At 40.8% G+C, this 17,069-nt stretch overlaps 1 protein-coding gene across 7 annotated transcripts; it reads right to left on the reverse strand.

Annotated features, from left to right (window-relative positions):
* Window positions 1-229: 229 nt before the first annotated feature.
* On the reverse strand, window positions 230-16,794 carry U2AF1 (U2 small nuclear RNA auxiliary factor 1). 7 transcript variants are annotated; one of them, XM_053970387.1, is made up of 9 exons: window positions 16,669-16,749; window positions 15,318-15,843; window positions 14,184-14,271; window positions 10,446-10,512; window positions 7,110-7,159; window positions 6,434-6,532; window positions 5,139-5,272; window positions 4,754-4,846; window positions 230-3,068 (listed from the first exon to the last, which is right to left on the reverse strand). In XM_053970387.1, exons 2-9 carry the CDS (start codon window positions 15,485-15,487, stop codon window positions 2,930-2,932), a joined length of 840 nt encoding a protein of 279 aa, XP_053826362.1. In that variant the 5' UTR covers window positions 15,488-15,843; window positions 16,669-16,749; the 3' UTR covers window positions 230-2,929. The 7 variants fall into 7 exon arrangements, with proteins under 7 accessions (XP_053826362.1, XP_053826361.1, XP_053826364.1 ...); XM_053970386.1 differs by lacking the exon at window positions 10,446-10,512 and adding an exon at window positions 11,316-11,382; XM_053970389.1 differs by lacking the exons at window positions 10,446-10,512; window positions 15,318-15,843 and adding an exon at window positions 11,316-11,382 and having other exon boundaries at window positions 16,669-16,794.
* Between the last annotated feature and the right edge of the window lie 275 nt (window positions 16,795-17,069).

Consider the following 17,069-nt stretch of genomic DNA (forward strand, 5'->3'; position numbering starts at 1 on the left):
CTCCTAACCCCAAGTTGCACTCTTAAAATTCAACTTGATCATGTAAATATGGAGAGGCTGGGGTTATTTTAGCTGAAGATATGCTTCACCAGCTCTGAAAAACAGAAGGCAAAGAATTGCTCAAAAAATAGCTTAAGATCTAAGAATATGAAACTTTAGTCTATGTCCTCACTAGATATTTAGAGAGCAGCATCCAGTCTAAAGGAAAGGGATAATTTTTGGTCAGATCCTTATAAAAAAAAAAAGGCTTTATTTTGAACAAGTTTTCTCCATTTGGTTTTACAGTCTCAACATACATCATATTCATGGACAAGCAGCATTTTCACAGAATAAGAGCCAAATACAAAGAGAAAGCCACTTGGGATTAACAGTTTCAACCTAATTGACTCAGACCTCAGAAAATCCTGTATGCTGTCACTTATTTGAGGTAAAGGAATTCCATAAATTAAGATCCACTGTTCAACAGAAGAGTCAACAATGAAATATTTGAGAAGTAAGAACCTTGGGGAGGAGGGGAAAAAAGCAAATCTTAAAAGACATTGTGGGTAACAAGAGAAGGGGGAGGTAGGATTTCCACTTGGTTTGTACTGGTGAATGAACACTTGGGTCTATCAGGTGTAAATGTTTAACCAAATTGGTGCAGTTTAAATCTCAGATTTGATGAATTTTACTGGTAGCACAGACTCAAAAGGAGAACCTAACAAGATATGTCATGAGCTTAGTTTATTTCCTGAATGCTGTCACTAGGCACCCATTAGAGTATCCATTAAAATCCACTGCTTTCAGTGCCCATTCCAACATATTCCAGTTACTTGGGGAATTTTTGGGCAGCTGTGCAATCAGATCACAAAATTATACATTTGGTAGAATTCTAGAATGCTTTCTTCAGTAAAATTGTATTAGGGGAGACAGAAAAATCCACTTTCCACTGTTCATGCAAAAATATACCTGCAGTGAAACAGGATTTAGATAAACAGATTAAAGCCATTAGAGGGACACATTTGTACTTGTTTCAAACTAACTTTATAGAACAACTAACTTATAAACTAGCTTTGTAGAGCAAATCTTAAACCTTTTAAATACTATCCACATTGTATTAGATACTGTTTAAAAACCTGAAACTATCATCACCTTTTGTAGCTTGAGATTTAAATTAGCTCACCAATAATCCTGAATCTCACTTAAGAGAAATATGGAACTGGATTAATATCCTGTAAACTCTAAGAACTAAATTATCAATGTGAAATTCCTAATGCCCAGCAGAAATACATTTCAGCTCAGTCATTTAATGCCAGGCACTGCTCAATTTCTTCCAGTAAAGCATCATTTCATTTATGTACTTACAACAAAACATCATGTGGAGATGGGCTTCACTGCTTGAGTGATATTTCTTCAAAAAGGGTCCTGGCACACCAAATTCCAAAGTCTGGTTAGCCAAACCATCCAGTGAGAACAAAAAAATTCAAATTGAACTGGTGCAAGAATTTAGTTTAAGAAGCAAAGCAGATTAATTTAAAAAAGCTCATTTTTGGATAAGATTTTGTTTTCCAAGTTCCAGTGAGAAAAATGGTTTTATATTTAAGAGGCAGAAAGAAGCTGGTTTGTTAATCATCTATGTGATGCATCCATACCCTATTTCCATTTTTTTTAAAAGAATCACCAAGGATCAGATTTATTATTTAGCAAGTTATCTGGCTCAGAACCAAGGAAGTTGTAGCAATTTCTCTCCCCCACTGGAAAGCTGTGTTTTATTGCGTAGCTTTGTGTACATACAGTTCTATTTTGCAGAAATATGATCAATGACCAAAACTTCTTGCAATTCAAGCTCAAAAATAAAAAGTATTTGTGAAGGAACTGCCATCTGTCCATTAGCTTTCATCACACTCCAGACCATCAGAAAGGTGGAAATAAAGATTTAATTTCCACTAGCATCCAGTTAGTTTTCTATGACCTTGAATGCTAACAAAATTATTTTTATTAAATGACAGGTGAGAGAGCATAGATTAGAAAAAAAAAATTCTGTTAAGAAATTTGATCCTTGCATTCAGGACCTTGCATGTCTTTCAATAGCACTTCTCTCTTATGTTGCATGGAGCATAATTTTGGTGGGTTTTTTTTCACAAAACCCTCACCTGCCTATTATGAATCATTGCAATAAAAATATTATCTTTTTCCACACTGCACTAGGCAACTTTCTTTCCAGCTAAAGAAAGGAATTTAGTCAAGAATTATAAAAACCTGAACTATGAACTCTGGCACAGCCAGGAGCAGCCACTCAACTACGCCAGAGTGCTTAGAAAATAGGCAGCCAGGAGTAGCAACTCAACTACTCCAGAGTGCTTAGAAAATAGGCTTTAGATTTTACACCAAGAAATTGGATTTATTGTAAATGCCACAGTCACATTGATAGACAGAGCACAGACTTCTGGTAACAAACAAACATACATTTTTGTAACTAAGCGTTTCTACTCAGTAAATAAATGCATTTCGCACAGCCTTCCTCTTAAATGTGCCTAAACTAACCTAAATAAGCAGACAGCATAGCAGAAAAGGGAAACTTATGTGAGTAACTGTTTCTTAAGCAGTATATTATTTTTACTATGTATATAATATTTTATATTATATACACACACATTTTCATCAACAGTTCAAATTATACCCGAATAAAATTAAAAAAAAACCCAAACCAAAACTGGCGCTCCTCCAATACATTTACCACCTTTTCCTCAGGCAGACTTATCCAGGTATTTGTCAAGATAGAGGAATGACAGTTAAAAAGACTCCCCCCACAAGAAACAAGTTACACAAAGAATACTGTATCACTACAAATTTTTTATTCAGAAGCCCATCTTTAAAAAAAATGTCATTATGAACTTGTTTGGTCAAACTACAACACTTTCTAGCAGACATACAGTAAAAATGGCATGGCTCAGAATCGACCGGATCGTTCACGATCTCTTGACCGCCTCCTGTCGCGCTCGCGGCCTCCTCCTCCTCCTCCTCCACCTCCACGACCGCGATCTCTGGATCTAGACCGGCGCTCACGGGACCTCGACCTGGATCGGTGCCTTCAAAGAAAGTTGGGACATTTTATTGTTTCATCCCAGGCAGCGATTTACTCGCAGTACCACACAGCGGAATTAAGAATGGGAGTGATGAGGGAGATGAAAGGCAGCGTGTCATTAGGAGGATTGGTTAATTGGCACTTGAGCTGCAAAGCCCAATAATGTATTTACAAACTGCCCAGAGTTCATACTGGGGAGTCAGCACAAACAGGTACGAGAATTGGCTGCTCCCTGCAGTCACCTCTTACAATGGATGTGCCAACCCGAAGGAAAGGCACGGTTACACAGCCGTTATTTAAAGCAGGAGAAGGGGACACCTGCTTTGGCAGACAGGAATAGCTCTTAGCAACACACACCAAAAGCCTACAGCTGCTTCTAAGTCCACTCATATTAAATCAATTGCATTAATTAGCAATTACAACACAGTTCTCTGTTGTTGCTCCCTCTTCATGATTTCTACCCCTCCAGGACACAATCACTGGCAAATCATCTTCCCTGCCTCTTAGGCTGTGATAAATTCAGGAAGGAGCTGTCACAGCTACATGTGACATTCACCAATCAGCATTACTGAATCTGAGAGTTCCAAATTTGTAACAGTGACCAAAAGGTTAATATAAAAACACACTTGGTCTTTTTCATAAAGCATTCAAATAGCTGAAAAATTTACTTAGCCACAAATACGTGTGGCTAAGCAACACGATCTATGGTTTTCAAAGTTAAATTTATCCTCACAGATTCTGAAACACTGCCAATTAGAGATGTTTACAGGAAAAACATATTCACAATCCCAGGCTCCTTCTGTGATTGTCAGAAATCTACAAAAATCATATTCTATATAAAAACAAGATAAAAAATTTTATATGCCTATCTCAAATACCAAGGTCTTAAATGCAAGCAGATTGAATCCAGTTCCAAGTGAACCATCATAGTAACAGCAGTGGTAAAAGCCTTTCTGCAAGATACCTCACTAAATAAATAATTTAATACATAATAAAATGTCTTTATAAATTTTTTTTTTTTACCATTTAGTGAAATTACTTCTCCTTTCTCCTGCTGGGAATTCCTATCAAGGGACACACTGTGAAGCTAAAAGCGAGCTCCATACAGTGACTGGGCTGATATTAACAGTAAGAAATAAATATAGGCTACAACATTTCACCATTAACAGTTAAAGGCAAATAAGGCTGGGTCCTGAGTATAATCTATAGATATACTTGATTGCACATAATGCTGAATGCTGCCAATCTGATGCTGCCAAAATGCCCATTGGCCAAGTAGCCTGCATCTAACAAGGGCCACGAGCAATACATTTAGAAGAAAACAAAACAGAAGAAGCACAAAGCAAATTCTACCGAGTAATGTCCATCTGTACGCTTTACAGTCTGGAGATCTGAACAGGTAGGGCCTATGTACTCAGTAACTCAGTGAGTCTTCTCCTTGAACGCTGCCTGCCACACCAACCTTCAGAATCCATAGCATTGCCGAGCAAGAAGCACTGTATTTTTAGAGCCCTACTCCTTTGTTTGAAACCGGCCCCTTGCCAGTTTGACTTGATGCCCTTTGGCATGTGCCAGAAGTGAGTCAGAAAAAACAAGAGGACTTGGCATAGGTTTAAAGATTTGCCTTCAGATTTTTCAGGAACTGATCCTTAAATTACTCATTTTAGCAGTGTTTAAAAACAAACTTACTTTTTACGACGCCGCCCATACAACTCGCGCCTTAGCTCTCGAGAAATGGGCTTCAAATGCATAAAGTTGCAGAAACCTCCTCGTGTACACTCTCTGAAACAAAGTTCAAGAGACACAGTTAGAATTCCCAGCTCTACACTATCTGCTAAGACCTCTAATATTAAACACAGTAAATTACAAGCATCATTTACTGACACTGCTGCACTCCTAGGAGAAAATCCCCAAAAGATGGCAGAAGTCAAGAGGTTCACTGCAGGTCCTCCACACTACTGGTACCTGCAGGTTTTCTTCATGCACTCAGCTACGTAAAATCCACACCCAAGCACCCTCCCTGCTGTGCAAACACCTCCCAGGCTGTCGAGGCAAGAGGAAGGCCCTGCTTTACCCCATCTCGTATTGACGGCAGCAGGCCTCTCTGAAGTCAGTCACAGGCGAGAGCTCGGCATGGATGGGCTGCCCGTTAAACCAGCGATTGTTCAGGTCGATCACGGCCTTCTCTGCATCTTCTTCACGGCGGAACTGAAAGCAAAATCAACCTTTTCAGAGAAGCAACAGCAGTAAAGATTCCTATCCAATCAATTGTGTGATATCTGAGGCTCAGCGTTCTAGTAATGAAATTAGAAGCTACTTCAGATTTCTTGGACAGTCCATCAAATCAAGGGGAAATATGCCAGCTTTTCATTAGCTGGGACTCAAGGGCTAATCAAAACATTGATTTTCCTCTTCATTATGATCTGTTTGGTCTTTCAAGTGGGAAAGTTAGTCAATAGAAGACACTGTGTTTTCTTAGTACAGCTTTAAACCAAGAGACTGCTTATAAATACTTTCTGGAGCACCTATATTCCTGATGTAATGCATTTTTCCAAACATTTAAAAGAAATTTATATAAAAACTGGAGCTTGCATTCATTCAAATGAGAATTTACAAAAATCAGATCCTGTTTTACAATGAATGTAAAACTTAAATTTGAAATGCCTTTTTAGAGCTATATTTTTTTAAAACCTTTTTTTTCCCGATTATGACCTACACAGTCAAGAATTTCAGGTGTGAAAATACTTTCCAGCTGAGGGTACGTATAGCCAAAATATTCAAAGGAACTCTCTCATACCTCCCCCACACTGTGAACGCACGGTAAAATTTCTGCAGGTGACAACTTTTTACTCATTATTCAAGAGATACCAATGACTTTTTTAGAAGTTAAACCTAAGTGCTCCAGTTTGCACCTTGAACCACCCAGCTACTGCCAAATCTAACTTGGTCAGAGATATTGTGTTTAACTGGGAAGTTAGAAAATTGATGCACCTGTGGCATATAAAACCTCTCTCACACTGAGGTGCTTGAAGGGCAGCATGATGCTAAGACAGATCCCAAATTAACCCTGCCAAACTAAACAGTCCAGTAGTGGTGACTGTTTATAACTATGTAAAAGGAAAAAAAAAGGTTCATCTTTCTGAAAATTACATGGATTTTGACTATCAAGAAAGCTTCTCAAAATCCATTAAAATTTCTTTTGGATTCCTTTAACATTTTTACTCTACTTTAAATTGTGAAGTTGAAGAGTAGCTTATATTCTGCAGAGCTTTCCTAGCAAGATGAAATCTACAATCACACAGTAGCTTTTAAAATTCTAAATCAATAAACACCACCCCTCCTGACTGCATGAACATCTCTTCATCCTACCTTTACGTATACATTTCCAACTAAATGATCTCCAAGGTTATCACAAACGTTCATCTCCTCAACTTCGCCGTATTTCTCCTCCATTTCTGTGAAGACCTCCTAAGCACAAAACAACCCAGCAGAAGTTTGCACAACATTACTTGTAAGTACAGAAATACTAACTCTAAATAAGTATAAAAAAGATCTTCCTTGGAAAAAAGCAAGACCACTTTATTTTTTTTTTTTTTTTCACATCTTTGGGTTTAAAATGAGTACTTTCTTGGCCATCTATAAGCACAGCACTACCAAGATACAATAAAAACCTATGGAAAACATGCACAGAATTTACAGAATACACAGGATGCACTGAAAACACAACACAGAAACCCTGATACTAGCTTCAGCTACTTTGTTTCTATACGGATAATTAAGAATACTTTAAATTTCTAAAAAGGGAGACTGTACAATCAATATGCTACATCACTTAAGCTGCTGATGTTAAACAAAGCCTATTTCAAGCCGTCCAATTAAGGTCAAACTAACCAATGGTTACACCAGGAAATATTGATACAAAGTTTTATATAAACACCTGAGGAAATAAGTGTTTTTTTCCTGAACCTAATTGTGCAATGCACTACATCCATTTAACTTATCTGTGGTGACAAACCCAGGGACACTGCCATGCACCTTTACATACCTCGAAGAACTCATCATAATGTTCCTGCATCTCAACATCGCTCACAGCACCTGCAAAAGTCAAAGAGTCAGATCGATTAGAGCCTGCCAATAAGGAAGGGGAGATTTTGATCAAACTACAAAACAATCTAGAGAGGCCGTCTGGAGCATGAGAGACATCAAATAGCATAGAGCTAACTAACAGGAATATTGCAAAATAAGGATGTGTGAAGAGCTTTGAGTCCCCAAAGTATCTGTCAAAATACTACATTGGTATGATCAAATCAAAGCAAATTTTAATCAGAGCCAAAGTCGTATGCCACAAATTTAGAGGGGAAAAGAATTACTCTGAAATATCCCTTAAAATTTAATGTATAGTCCACTCTCTAACTACCAATAATTTTACCTAAACAGAAGGCAAGTGCTTTGTTACAGTTCCATACCTTAAAATATTACTAAAATTTAGTATTCCTCTTCCTAAAGGCAGAAATTTATGTCTGCTTCTCCAGCATACCTACTTGAATTTGAGAGCTCACAATGTAAAATAGCCCAGAATTTTTTTTTTAATTTGCTGAAAATAGTCATTGAAATGACACACTTTTCTCAGTGCCCTCAACGCTTTGCAATGAGAGAGAGCCATTTTCTAGTTCAAGTTTGAGTGTCACTTCATTTTTCTGTAGTCCTGCAGAACACCTTTCAGTGCAAGACAAGCCAGTCTTATATTCCAGTTATGATTATTTTCATGCTACAAGCTGGACTTCAAAAACGAGTGCTGCTTGCCTGCTGCTACAAAAGCCAACATAAGAGTGGCTTATTTTTCAAAGCATTAGAAGTATAAAAATGAGTTTCATTTATTTCTTCCAGTCTACAGCACTTTAAACAAGCTGTATACATTAAAGCCATTAGATTAGCTCTTCAGCAGTTAAGTGGTTTATTAAGATCAAGCGGAGCAGTTTTACAACAAATCCTGCATTTTATGCTAGAAAAATATGCTACTGTTTAAAATTACAAACCAGACTGGTTTAGTTAATGAATGTGAAAGACAAGAAACTGAGCCAATAAAGCTGAGTTTATTCATTTTCAGGCTGCTATGAAAAAAAATTTGGCTAGTATTACCACTTGGACAAACTTTGTTTTTCTTCAAAGGCTCTAATATAAACCAGCCACACTCTCTGGAACTGCAGTTCCTGTTCTTCCACCCAGCTCACCTCCACAAGAGGCTAAGGGGCATTTGGTTTATAGTTTAGGCTAACAATTTTTCTGCATTTGAGATATGTTTGCTTTTAAGAAATTTCTTATCCCCCATAGTTATAGCAAATTAAGGAATATCAAACATTAAACCAGTAATTCTAGGCAGTTTAATACTTAACTATATTCCCAAGGTTCTGCCAACATCACTGATAACAGCTTACTAACACCTAAGGATTTTTTTGTTTTGTTTTTAAAGGTATCAGACAGGGGCTCTGGGAGCCTCAGTGGAATTAACTACTTTTTACCAGATGGACAAGTGCTAAAAACTTTTTTTTTGTCAAATTACGAAATCACAGGCAACAGTTAGTTAATGACTACTTCAATGACCTTCTAAAGTGGGAAGTATACATATGCACAGGCTTTACAAACATCCATATTCCAGGGCTACTGGTATCTGAACCATGAGAAGCCCAATTACTAATTAAAATACTCAGGAAAACTATTACTGTTCCAAACTAAGGTTAATCCTCTACGACGGCAGTAGAAAGGAAGACAGTTAAGCAACAATGACAAGGCATTAAATAGCTACCCAAGTTATCCATTTAAAATACATGCAATACTTAAGTAGGGACAAATATCAAAAACCAAGGAGCCAGGAGTTTCAGCAAACCTACTGCTTGCAGAGCTCCAGCTCCACCCCAGGAGGTACAGTCAGGCTCTGTCACACAGCTACTTGCTTGTCACAACAAACTAGAGTTGGATACCAGCATTTACAACACTGGAGGATCTGTGCAGGACTCTTGCAGCTGTAAATCTAAACAGCTCCACAGACCAAACTGCTGTAACTCTGTGCAAATTAGTTACCAGCGCATTGAGAGCTCAGGGAGAGAGTGGAAACACCCAACTGGAAATGTTTTGGTCTACTGAAACACTGTTAACTACTAAGCATCTGCAAGGAGAGAGCCTACAAACCAATGGAACTGGTCCAGCATCTAGACAAAATGACACAGCTCATTTACATGTCCAGCTTGATTGTGTGACAAAAACACAAATGACACAATAGAGCCATTATTCCTTTTAGAAGCAAGAGAGACAGTGTTGACTTTTAAGTTAGTGGCCGATTCACAAAGCACTTCTAATTAAATGCTGGTAACTAATCTGAACTAGTCTATAAACCAACAGTAAAAAAAAAAAAAAAAAAAAAAAAAGAAAAAGAATAGCCAAACAAAGCTTTATTACCACACAGTAAATACTCACTTCAACAAGAAAGATTAGTTAGAAAAGAACACCGACCCTTTTTTGGTTCTAAAACTTTTTTTTTTTTTAATCTTATTTTAATATCAATGATTCAATTACAATGATAAATCAGTTAATCGCCGATCAACAATCCTGGGCGTTAATTGCTGCCAGTCTCACAGGAGGTGTGTTTGCTTATGCCCATTTGTATCTCAGGAGGAGTCATTAAATTACTTCATGACCATACCCAAATGCCTTCCCCTCCTCAAAAGTACTTTACTTGTCTTAGGTAAATATGCCAAATGACAATAGAATTTGAATTTTCAAAGTATGGAAATAATTTTAAGCATGCACCCATCCACAAAGGACAGCTGCCAGAAGGGGTTAGTCAGTGATGGTGTGTTCTTCCAAAGTGCACTCCCTAAATGGAAGCTGCATTAACCTAGGACAAATTTATTCATGCAGTCTGAGAAGTTTCAGTTCAAGTTCTCTTAACATTTACAGAGCAGGACATTTGCTCTGGATGAAGTCAATGTGTCACTGTCCTGCTCTTTTTGACAGTGGAACCTAATGGATAGCACAAAACATACAGAAAACCATTCCTAGGATGCAGGCAACTGGCAGGGAGAGAGGTGATAGGAAGAAAGCAGTGCAACCAACACTGCTTCACAGGGGAAGTACAATTTTAACCCTTTTTGATTTAATAGTTGGTATTCAGATTCCCCCATAGTTTTGGGAGTAGGGAGGAAGGTAGTGGGACAAAAAAATTTGGGTTCTTTTTGTTTGGGTTTTTTTTGTGTTTGTTTTGAACACATGTAACGAAACGTGGTCAGTTTGATCTGTTAAACTAAAATGGCAGACCAGTTTAAGTCGACACTGAGCTCTGACAATCAAGCCCAGGGAACCAGTGAAGGAACTTGTATGAACTTACAGCGCAAACCGTCAGCAGACTGGGAAGAGTTTTGAGGGTTACGGTAAATGTTCAAGAGGGCAATGGTCTGAAATACAAAACGCAACAACTTTATATTATGGAAAATAATTTTAACAAGAAACTGGTTTCCTTTAGGGTCGCTTTAGTCGAGTCTGTGCTGAAAAGAGAGGTGGTTATTCTCTCCCAAGCAGGAGAACTTGCACTTAGCTGGTGACCTTTCTATATCAACCTAACACTGTAAAGTAATAGAGATCTCATGATACTCCATTATTGTATTCTTAATTTCACTCCATTCACCAAAATTATTATAGAGGGGTTTTGCATGATTTCAGACAGCTCTGAAAATAGGTGGTATCCAAATGCAGCAGTCACTTACAAGCATAATAATTTTCGTTTTGTATTACTGAATGGCTTCTTAGTAGCAAAATCCCAGGAAAGGAAGCAATACAATAATTAGAGCATAACATGAAATCTCCATTTCCTAAAAAAGTTAAGATGAAAGAAAACCCAGTTTTGGGACTTACCGTACATATATACCTATTTTTTTTTTTTTTTTGGTGTTAAATCAAGAATTTGAGAAATGTCTGCAGTTTAACCCTTTCAGAAGAATGCAGTGTTACTAAGTAACCAAGTTTCACTTTGTAACACAAAAGGGAATCTGCATCAAGTCCAATTTGTGCAGCCCTTTCTGCACTCAGAATTGCACACATTCCACAAATTCTTGATCTGTGCGCAAGAAGAGTTCCGTCACTTGTCCTGTTTGCAACAGCTTTATGTCAGCAGCTCAGAAGCCAACATTATTTTATCATAATTAGGAGTGGGCTCTTTAACACCATTCTTTAAAAAAATTTCTCCAACTGTGGGACTTACAGTGTGAGCCGTCAGCCGTCTGTGCACTGTTTTGGGGGTTACGATAGATGTTTTGAATCAAGATGGTCTGCGGGGAAAAAAAATAAAAAGGGGAATTCTACTGGCTGCTGTGCATATAATAGACAATTGCAAAGAGACAACTTGTTTGCAAACAGCTAAAAGTCATATTTTATCCTTTAAGACTTCCTTTTGTATTTGAAGAGTATCTTCCAAAATTGCATCCAGACCATCATATTATGAAAACAGTTTTAATTAACCACCAAGAAAGAGCTGTGTTTGTCTCAAGAGCTAGCCTCAAAATGGGAGGTGTGAGGCCCAGTAACCTAAAATGTCACATGAGGTATTCTGGAGATGCCTAAACTTTTGAGACCAGATTCACTACTGCAAGTCTAGGGGGGAAAAAAATAAGTGTTATGTGCACAGCATGTAATACATAATGCCACAGTGTCCAAAATGCTACACCAGACCATAAGGCCTTTAGGCAACTGCTACATCTCCTTTTGTGCATCAGGGTTTTCTTGGTGGAATTTCTGTTTAAATAATATAATAGCATCATAGGTTCACATGTTTCCGATCCTTCAAATAAGGACAATATCCTTTTAGCCCTTCTGCTTTTTACTTGAAGAATTAGCCCAGGCAGACTTGAAACCTTACATTTGTACCGTTCTTCTTAAAATCAAGTTGTCTGAAAAAACAAACCATGTTTAAGTTAGTAAACTAATATTACAAAAAAATTCCAAACGTCCATATCACTGTAAGCAGCTCAAAAATTGAGATTTGATTACTTAAAATACAAGCTCAATGTTAGTCAGTATGAATGGCAATCCCCAAGTAACTTTAGCTTAGACAATATTATTATTAGTCACAGTAAGAATTCAGAGCTTTAAGAAGGACCAGCACAGGACCAGCAATTTCACACCTACATATGCTACCCATTTAACATGTAAAAAAAAATACAACTGTAACATCACATTTAAAATCACACACTTGTTTTATTATAGGTCCAGCCATACCAACCAAAGCTTTGTGCTTCCGTGGCCCAGGTTTCAATTACCTACGCTTTAGCCTACAACTGGAGAGTGCCAGAAACAGGCATCTCGTTAGGGTGTTTCTGCTGACTGGGGGTAATTTGATCACCCTGGATTGTGTGACCTTTCCTAACACAGCTCTTCTGTAAAGTAGCTGCACCAGCAAGAGCTGCACAAGGTTAAAACATTGTGCTGGTAACTTCCCATTAGCAGGATCTCCATTTTCTATCACAGCTGATTGTCAACCTGCACACAAATAAAGATTTCTGCAGACCCCACCCAGAGCCAGGGTCCTGGGAGATGGCACAGCACGTACGAGGCTGTGCAGTCCCAGACATCCCTGGATGAGTGGGATGTGCCCTGCTGACCCACTTCAGCTGGCATTGCTAACCAGAGCCTAAAGCAAAGCTAAAGGCTGCTCTGACAGAAAGCTTGCACACAAAATTTGTATTGTTTAAAAAAAAAAAAAAAAAAAAAAAAAAAAAGATGTAAGGGTCGTGGGGTTTTTTTGTTAGGATTTTGGGTTTTTTTGAATTTAAAAGACAACTACTGTAGAAGCTGTCTGCTTTTTTCATAGTCAGTGATCTAAATTTAGGTCTCTAAATAACCAACTGCACTTCAACTTGTGCTCCATGTAGATCAGCTACATGGGGTAGCTTTGAAAATGGACAATACTCTTTTGAACAACAATATCTGCATGAAAAATGTTTAAAATCCCAGAAGCAAAGATGTGTTTTGTATTGCTTAAGTACCAGAAGTCCCTATACACCAGTAACCTTAACATTCTCCCCTAGAAGTCTCCCTGCCCACTCAGTTTAACTTGATGATCATAGCTCTGAACCTGTCACATGGATAGTACTCCCCTCCTTAATTTCTCCCCAAACCAGCATCAGCCCACATTTCTCATCAACTCTGCTCCTAAGCAGATTAAATGAACTTGCAGAAGACTCTGCTGTTATGTGAACTTTTTCTCTGTAGATTTAAAACCACTGCAGTTGAAACTGCTGTAGTTAAAAATGCAGTAACTTTCAAAGGCATTATTGCTCATGTACAAAATTTCCAAATAAATTCATCTGTGTACCTTGACAATCAGCATTGATAGAAAGAGGGAAAACACACATTTCTCCAGGAATGTAATTTGTGAATATTGTACAGCTCATAAAAGTAATAATGAAAACCCTGTCACTCCCTGCACCTTTTCAAATTTATTTTTCTTTCTGGCAGACATGCAGTCACACATCATGCCTCTTAACAATATTCACCAAGCCAAAGATTAAACAATCTGTCATGCTAATTGACAATTCACCCTCAGCAACCAGGCAAATTGTTTTCAATAAACCATTTCTTCCAAATTCAAAGGAAGTATGCAAGTCACTCTTGAAACTTAAGAGCCTGGGTCAGAGAGCAAACATAATGACAGATGAGTCACTTTTATCTATTAATTAGTTTTCTTCTATTATATGCAAAAAGACTGAAGTTCCCACCTTTGGGACAGGTGGAATGAGCTGCCTTTGTCTGTAATTTAAGAACTCTGGGATGGTTTAAGTGCCTGAACACCACTGAGAAGGCACACTCACCTGAAAGTTAGCACTGGTTGGTCTCTACTACAGGCAAGCTTACAACAGCATCGCTTCCTGCAGCCATTAAGGGTGACAGGAGATAATTAGAAATGCTGGGAGAAGTAAATGGAATACCCCAAAAAAAAGCAAAGACCCAGATAAACTGGGACTAAAACTGAACTAATTAATCTGGAGCTTGGTAATTATTCACTTGTATCTGAGAATCTATGTTTTAAAGAAGCCAGAATATACTTCCACAAGAGAAAAAAGGGGAAACAAACCTGGCTAAATGTTGGTTTGTTGTGCAACCGAGAACATCTGTCTCCATGGCGACAAGCTCCAATTTTGAAATAAAATGAGCAGTTGACTCTGCAAGAAAAAAATGAATAAGGTAGTTACACACTGGCACAGAAAACATTAATTTGCACAAAAGCCTATGCCCTAAATGTCTTTATCTTGATGTGGATAAGTAACACAGAAAAAAAAAACCCACATCAAAACTGTACAGGAAAGCATTCCAACAAACCTGTCCATATTAATTGGTTTTACCCCTAATTTACAGCCAGTATCTGAGCAATCTCCCCCAAAGTGGTTTCACGATTCCATCACACAGAAGTGATCTGTTTTACTCTTCTGCTTCTCCGTTCTTGTCTTTACATCAGTTTCAGTGGGTGATGGGATGGAAAGTAACGAGAAAAACGGTCTAAAAATTGACACTGGGAGCTCTGTGGCTGAGATGATGCAGCCCCGGGTCCAGGCAATAAAATCTGCTTTAAAACTGACACAGTTGCACCTCTCTCATGTTTTATAAAGCACCTGTTTAAGTTATACTCTAAGGGTAACTCAGGCTGCTACCAACACAGTATCCAAAATAATTCAGGGAAGAGAAAATCATGTTACAGAAAGAATACACATAAGCAAAATAAATCCATTTAGTTAAGCCATTTCCATGAATATAATGAATGATTTTAAGAGTAAGCTGCTTTTTGTTTTAAACCACAAGCTTTTCTTGAATGATCCATCTCAGGACACCTTGATAATGATCTGGGTTTAGAAATGCTACTGAAAACTCCCACAAAAAGGTGTAATTCACATAGAATGATGAAAGAAAACCACAAGGAGTTTAGTTACCTTGACAGGGAAATGCAAAATTCTGAAGGGCAAGAAAACTATTATGGGCTATATATGGGTAAATTAAATACTAGAATTCTCCTGGAAGAAAAATTATTATTCCCATAATTAACACCAATTATTTTCCACAATCCTGTGTAACCAACATCAACTCATGGAGGGGAGAATTATTAAACTACTAAAGCACATCTGATCTCTAGCAAAGCATTCTACTGTAAAATTGCAACATGCTCACTCTTCATTATGTTTTTGAAAACAAACACTTAGCATGATAAAATACTTACTGTCTTTTCTGAACTCTAACCTGAAACAAAAAGAAATACCTAACTACAAAATTTCCAATAGTGCCTCCAACTTCAGCACCTTCTGGAAGGTTCCGTCTGCTTTTTTTAACAGAAAACAAGAGCTGCACAGGAATTTCATGCCTGATTAAAACTCTGAAACTGTAATGCATTAAATTCCTATGTATCTCCTTTGTGTGAAAGGATGCTACAGTAACAGAGCTCAAAAGAGAGGCTGCCGACACTGCTTTCCTGGAATGGCAGCACTACAGAGCAGAGCAGAAGCCCCACGGCCAGGGGCTGACAAGAGTAATTTAGTCCAGCAGCACATCGATGCCCCCTTTTCATTTTTACGAGTGGAAAAACACGCCGGTTTGGTCAGGCCGATGGTGACCAAATTTTCGTTAGGAGGGTTTTGTGTGTGTGCTTCCAACAACCAGAGAAACTAGAGGCGTTCCCGGACGCGTGGAAGGCTGCAGGCAGAAGCCTGTAGGATCAGGATGCAGCAGTCGGGGAAATCCTCCGCACCCTGGGGAGGGGGGAGAAATAACCAGTCGCTGTCCTTGCAGCAGAGCGGGAGCTCTCAGGCTGCTGCGAGGCTCAGGGACACGAACAAAAGGGGAACAGGAGGAGGAGGAGGCGCTTTCTGGCAGGAGGCGGCGGGAAGCTCCGGCACCCAGCGGCCCCGACAGGAAGGCGCAGCCGCGGGGGGAAGGGCGGAGGGAGGACGGGGGAGGGCGGCAGCGCGCCACGAGGCGCGGCACACCCTCATGGCGGCCAGGGGAGGGGAGGGGAGGGAGAGGAGGAAGAGAAGGAGGAGGAAGAAGTGTGGGGGGGAGGGAGTGCCCGAGAACGGCCCCGGCCCGGGGGGGGGGGGGGGAGGGGAAGCGCGCGGGCGGGGCCGCCGGGCGCGCGCGCGGGAACGCGCGAGACCCACGCGCCGCCGGGCGCGCGCGCGCGCCTGGGACGGGAGCGGGGGGGGGGGCGGGGGGGGAGGGGAAGGGCCTGAGGGAGGCGATGGCGGGGGGAGGGGGAGGGGAGCGGGGAGCGCGGCCGCCTCTCGCTTCCCTCTTCCCGCCGCGTTCCAGCGGGATGGGAAAGGCGGGGGACGTGGTCCCGGGCGGCGCCCCCGAGGCGGGAGTGGAAGAAATGGGCGAAACGGGCCGGGGGTCCCCCCGCAGGGAAGGAGGGGCAGGGAGAAGGGAAGCAGGGCTGACCGCCGCGATCGGAACAGGCCGCGTCCGCGCGCAACCCGCTACGGGCCTCCGGCCTCCCCTCGAGCTTTCCCCCCTCCCTCCCGGGGGTACCGCAGCCGCCGGAGCGGCGCGGGGAGCGGGGGAATGGGGCCACTCACTTGTCCTTCTCGGTGCCGAAGATGGAGGCCAGGTACTCCGCCATCTCCCACCGCCCGCCCGCCCGCCGGACCGCCCCGGCGCCGCCGTCGCGTCACAGCGACCGCGCCGGAAACGCTGCGCTGAGGGAAGGGGGGGGCCTGGGAGAGGAGGCGGGGTCCGCGCCCCGCGCGGGGTCGCCGCGCCCCGCGCGCAGGGGCGGCGGGGCGGGGCCGGGGGGGCGGAAGCTGCAGGCCGCGGGTTCGAGTCCCGCCCCCGGCAGGGCCTGAGCGCGCCGGGCTGTTCGGGAGGTCGTGGCTTCCAAGTGTTGGAATAAAAGGATTCGCTCAGAGGCCGTGGGGTGTGTGTGTGTCTGTGTGTCTGTCTGTGTCTGTCTCTGTCTGTCTGTGTGTGTACGTTTGGA

Source organism: Vidua macroura, chromosome 2 (assembly GCF_024509145.1).
Source record: "Vidua macroura isolate BioBank_ID:100142 chromosome 2, ASM2450914v1, whole genome shotgun sequence".
In the NCBI taxonomy this organism is placed as follows: Eukaryota; Metazoa; Chordata; class Aves; order Passeriformes; family Viduidae; genus Vidua; species Vidua macroura.

Excerpts from the sequence above, each read along its gene's own strand:
- U2AF1 (XM_053970387.1), bottom strand. The coding sequence starts at position 15,487 with ATGCATTACAGTTTCAGAGTTTTAATCAGGCATGAAATTCCTGTGCAG. Across the intron at positions 10,513-14,183 it reads ACAAACCAACATTTAGCCAG|ACCATTGCCCTCTTGAACAT; the intron begins GTTTGTTTCCCC and ends TTTGTATTTCAG. Across the intron at positions 4,847-5,138 it reads TGCCGTCAATACGAGATGGG|AGAGTGTACACGAGGAGGTT; the intron begins GTAAAGCAGGGC and ends ACTTTGTTTCAG.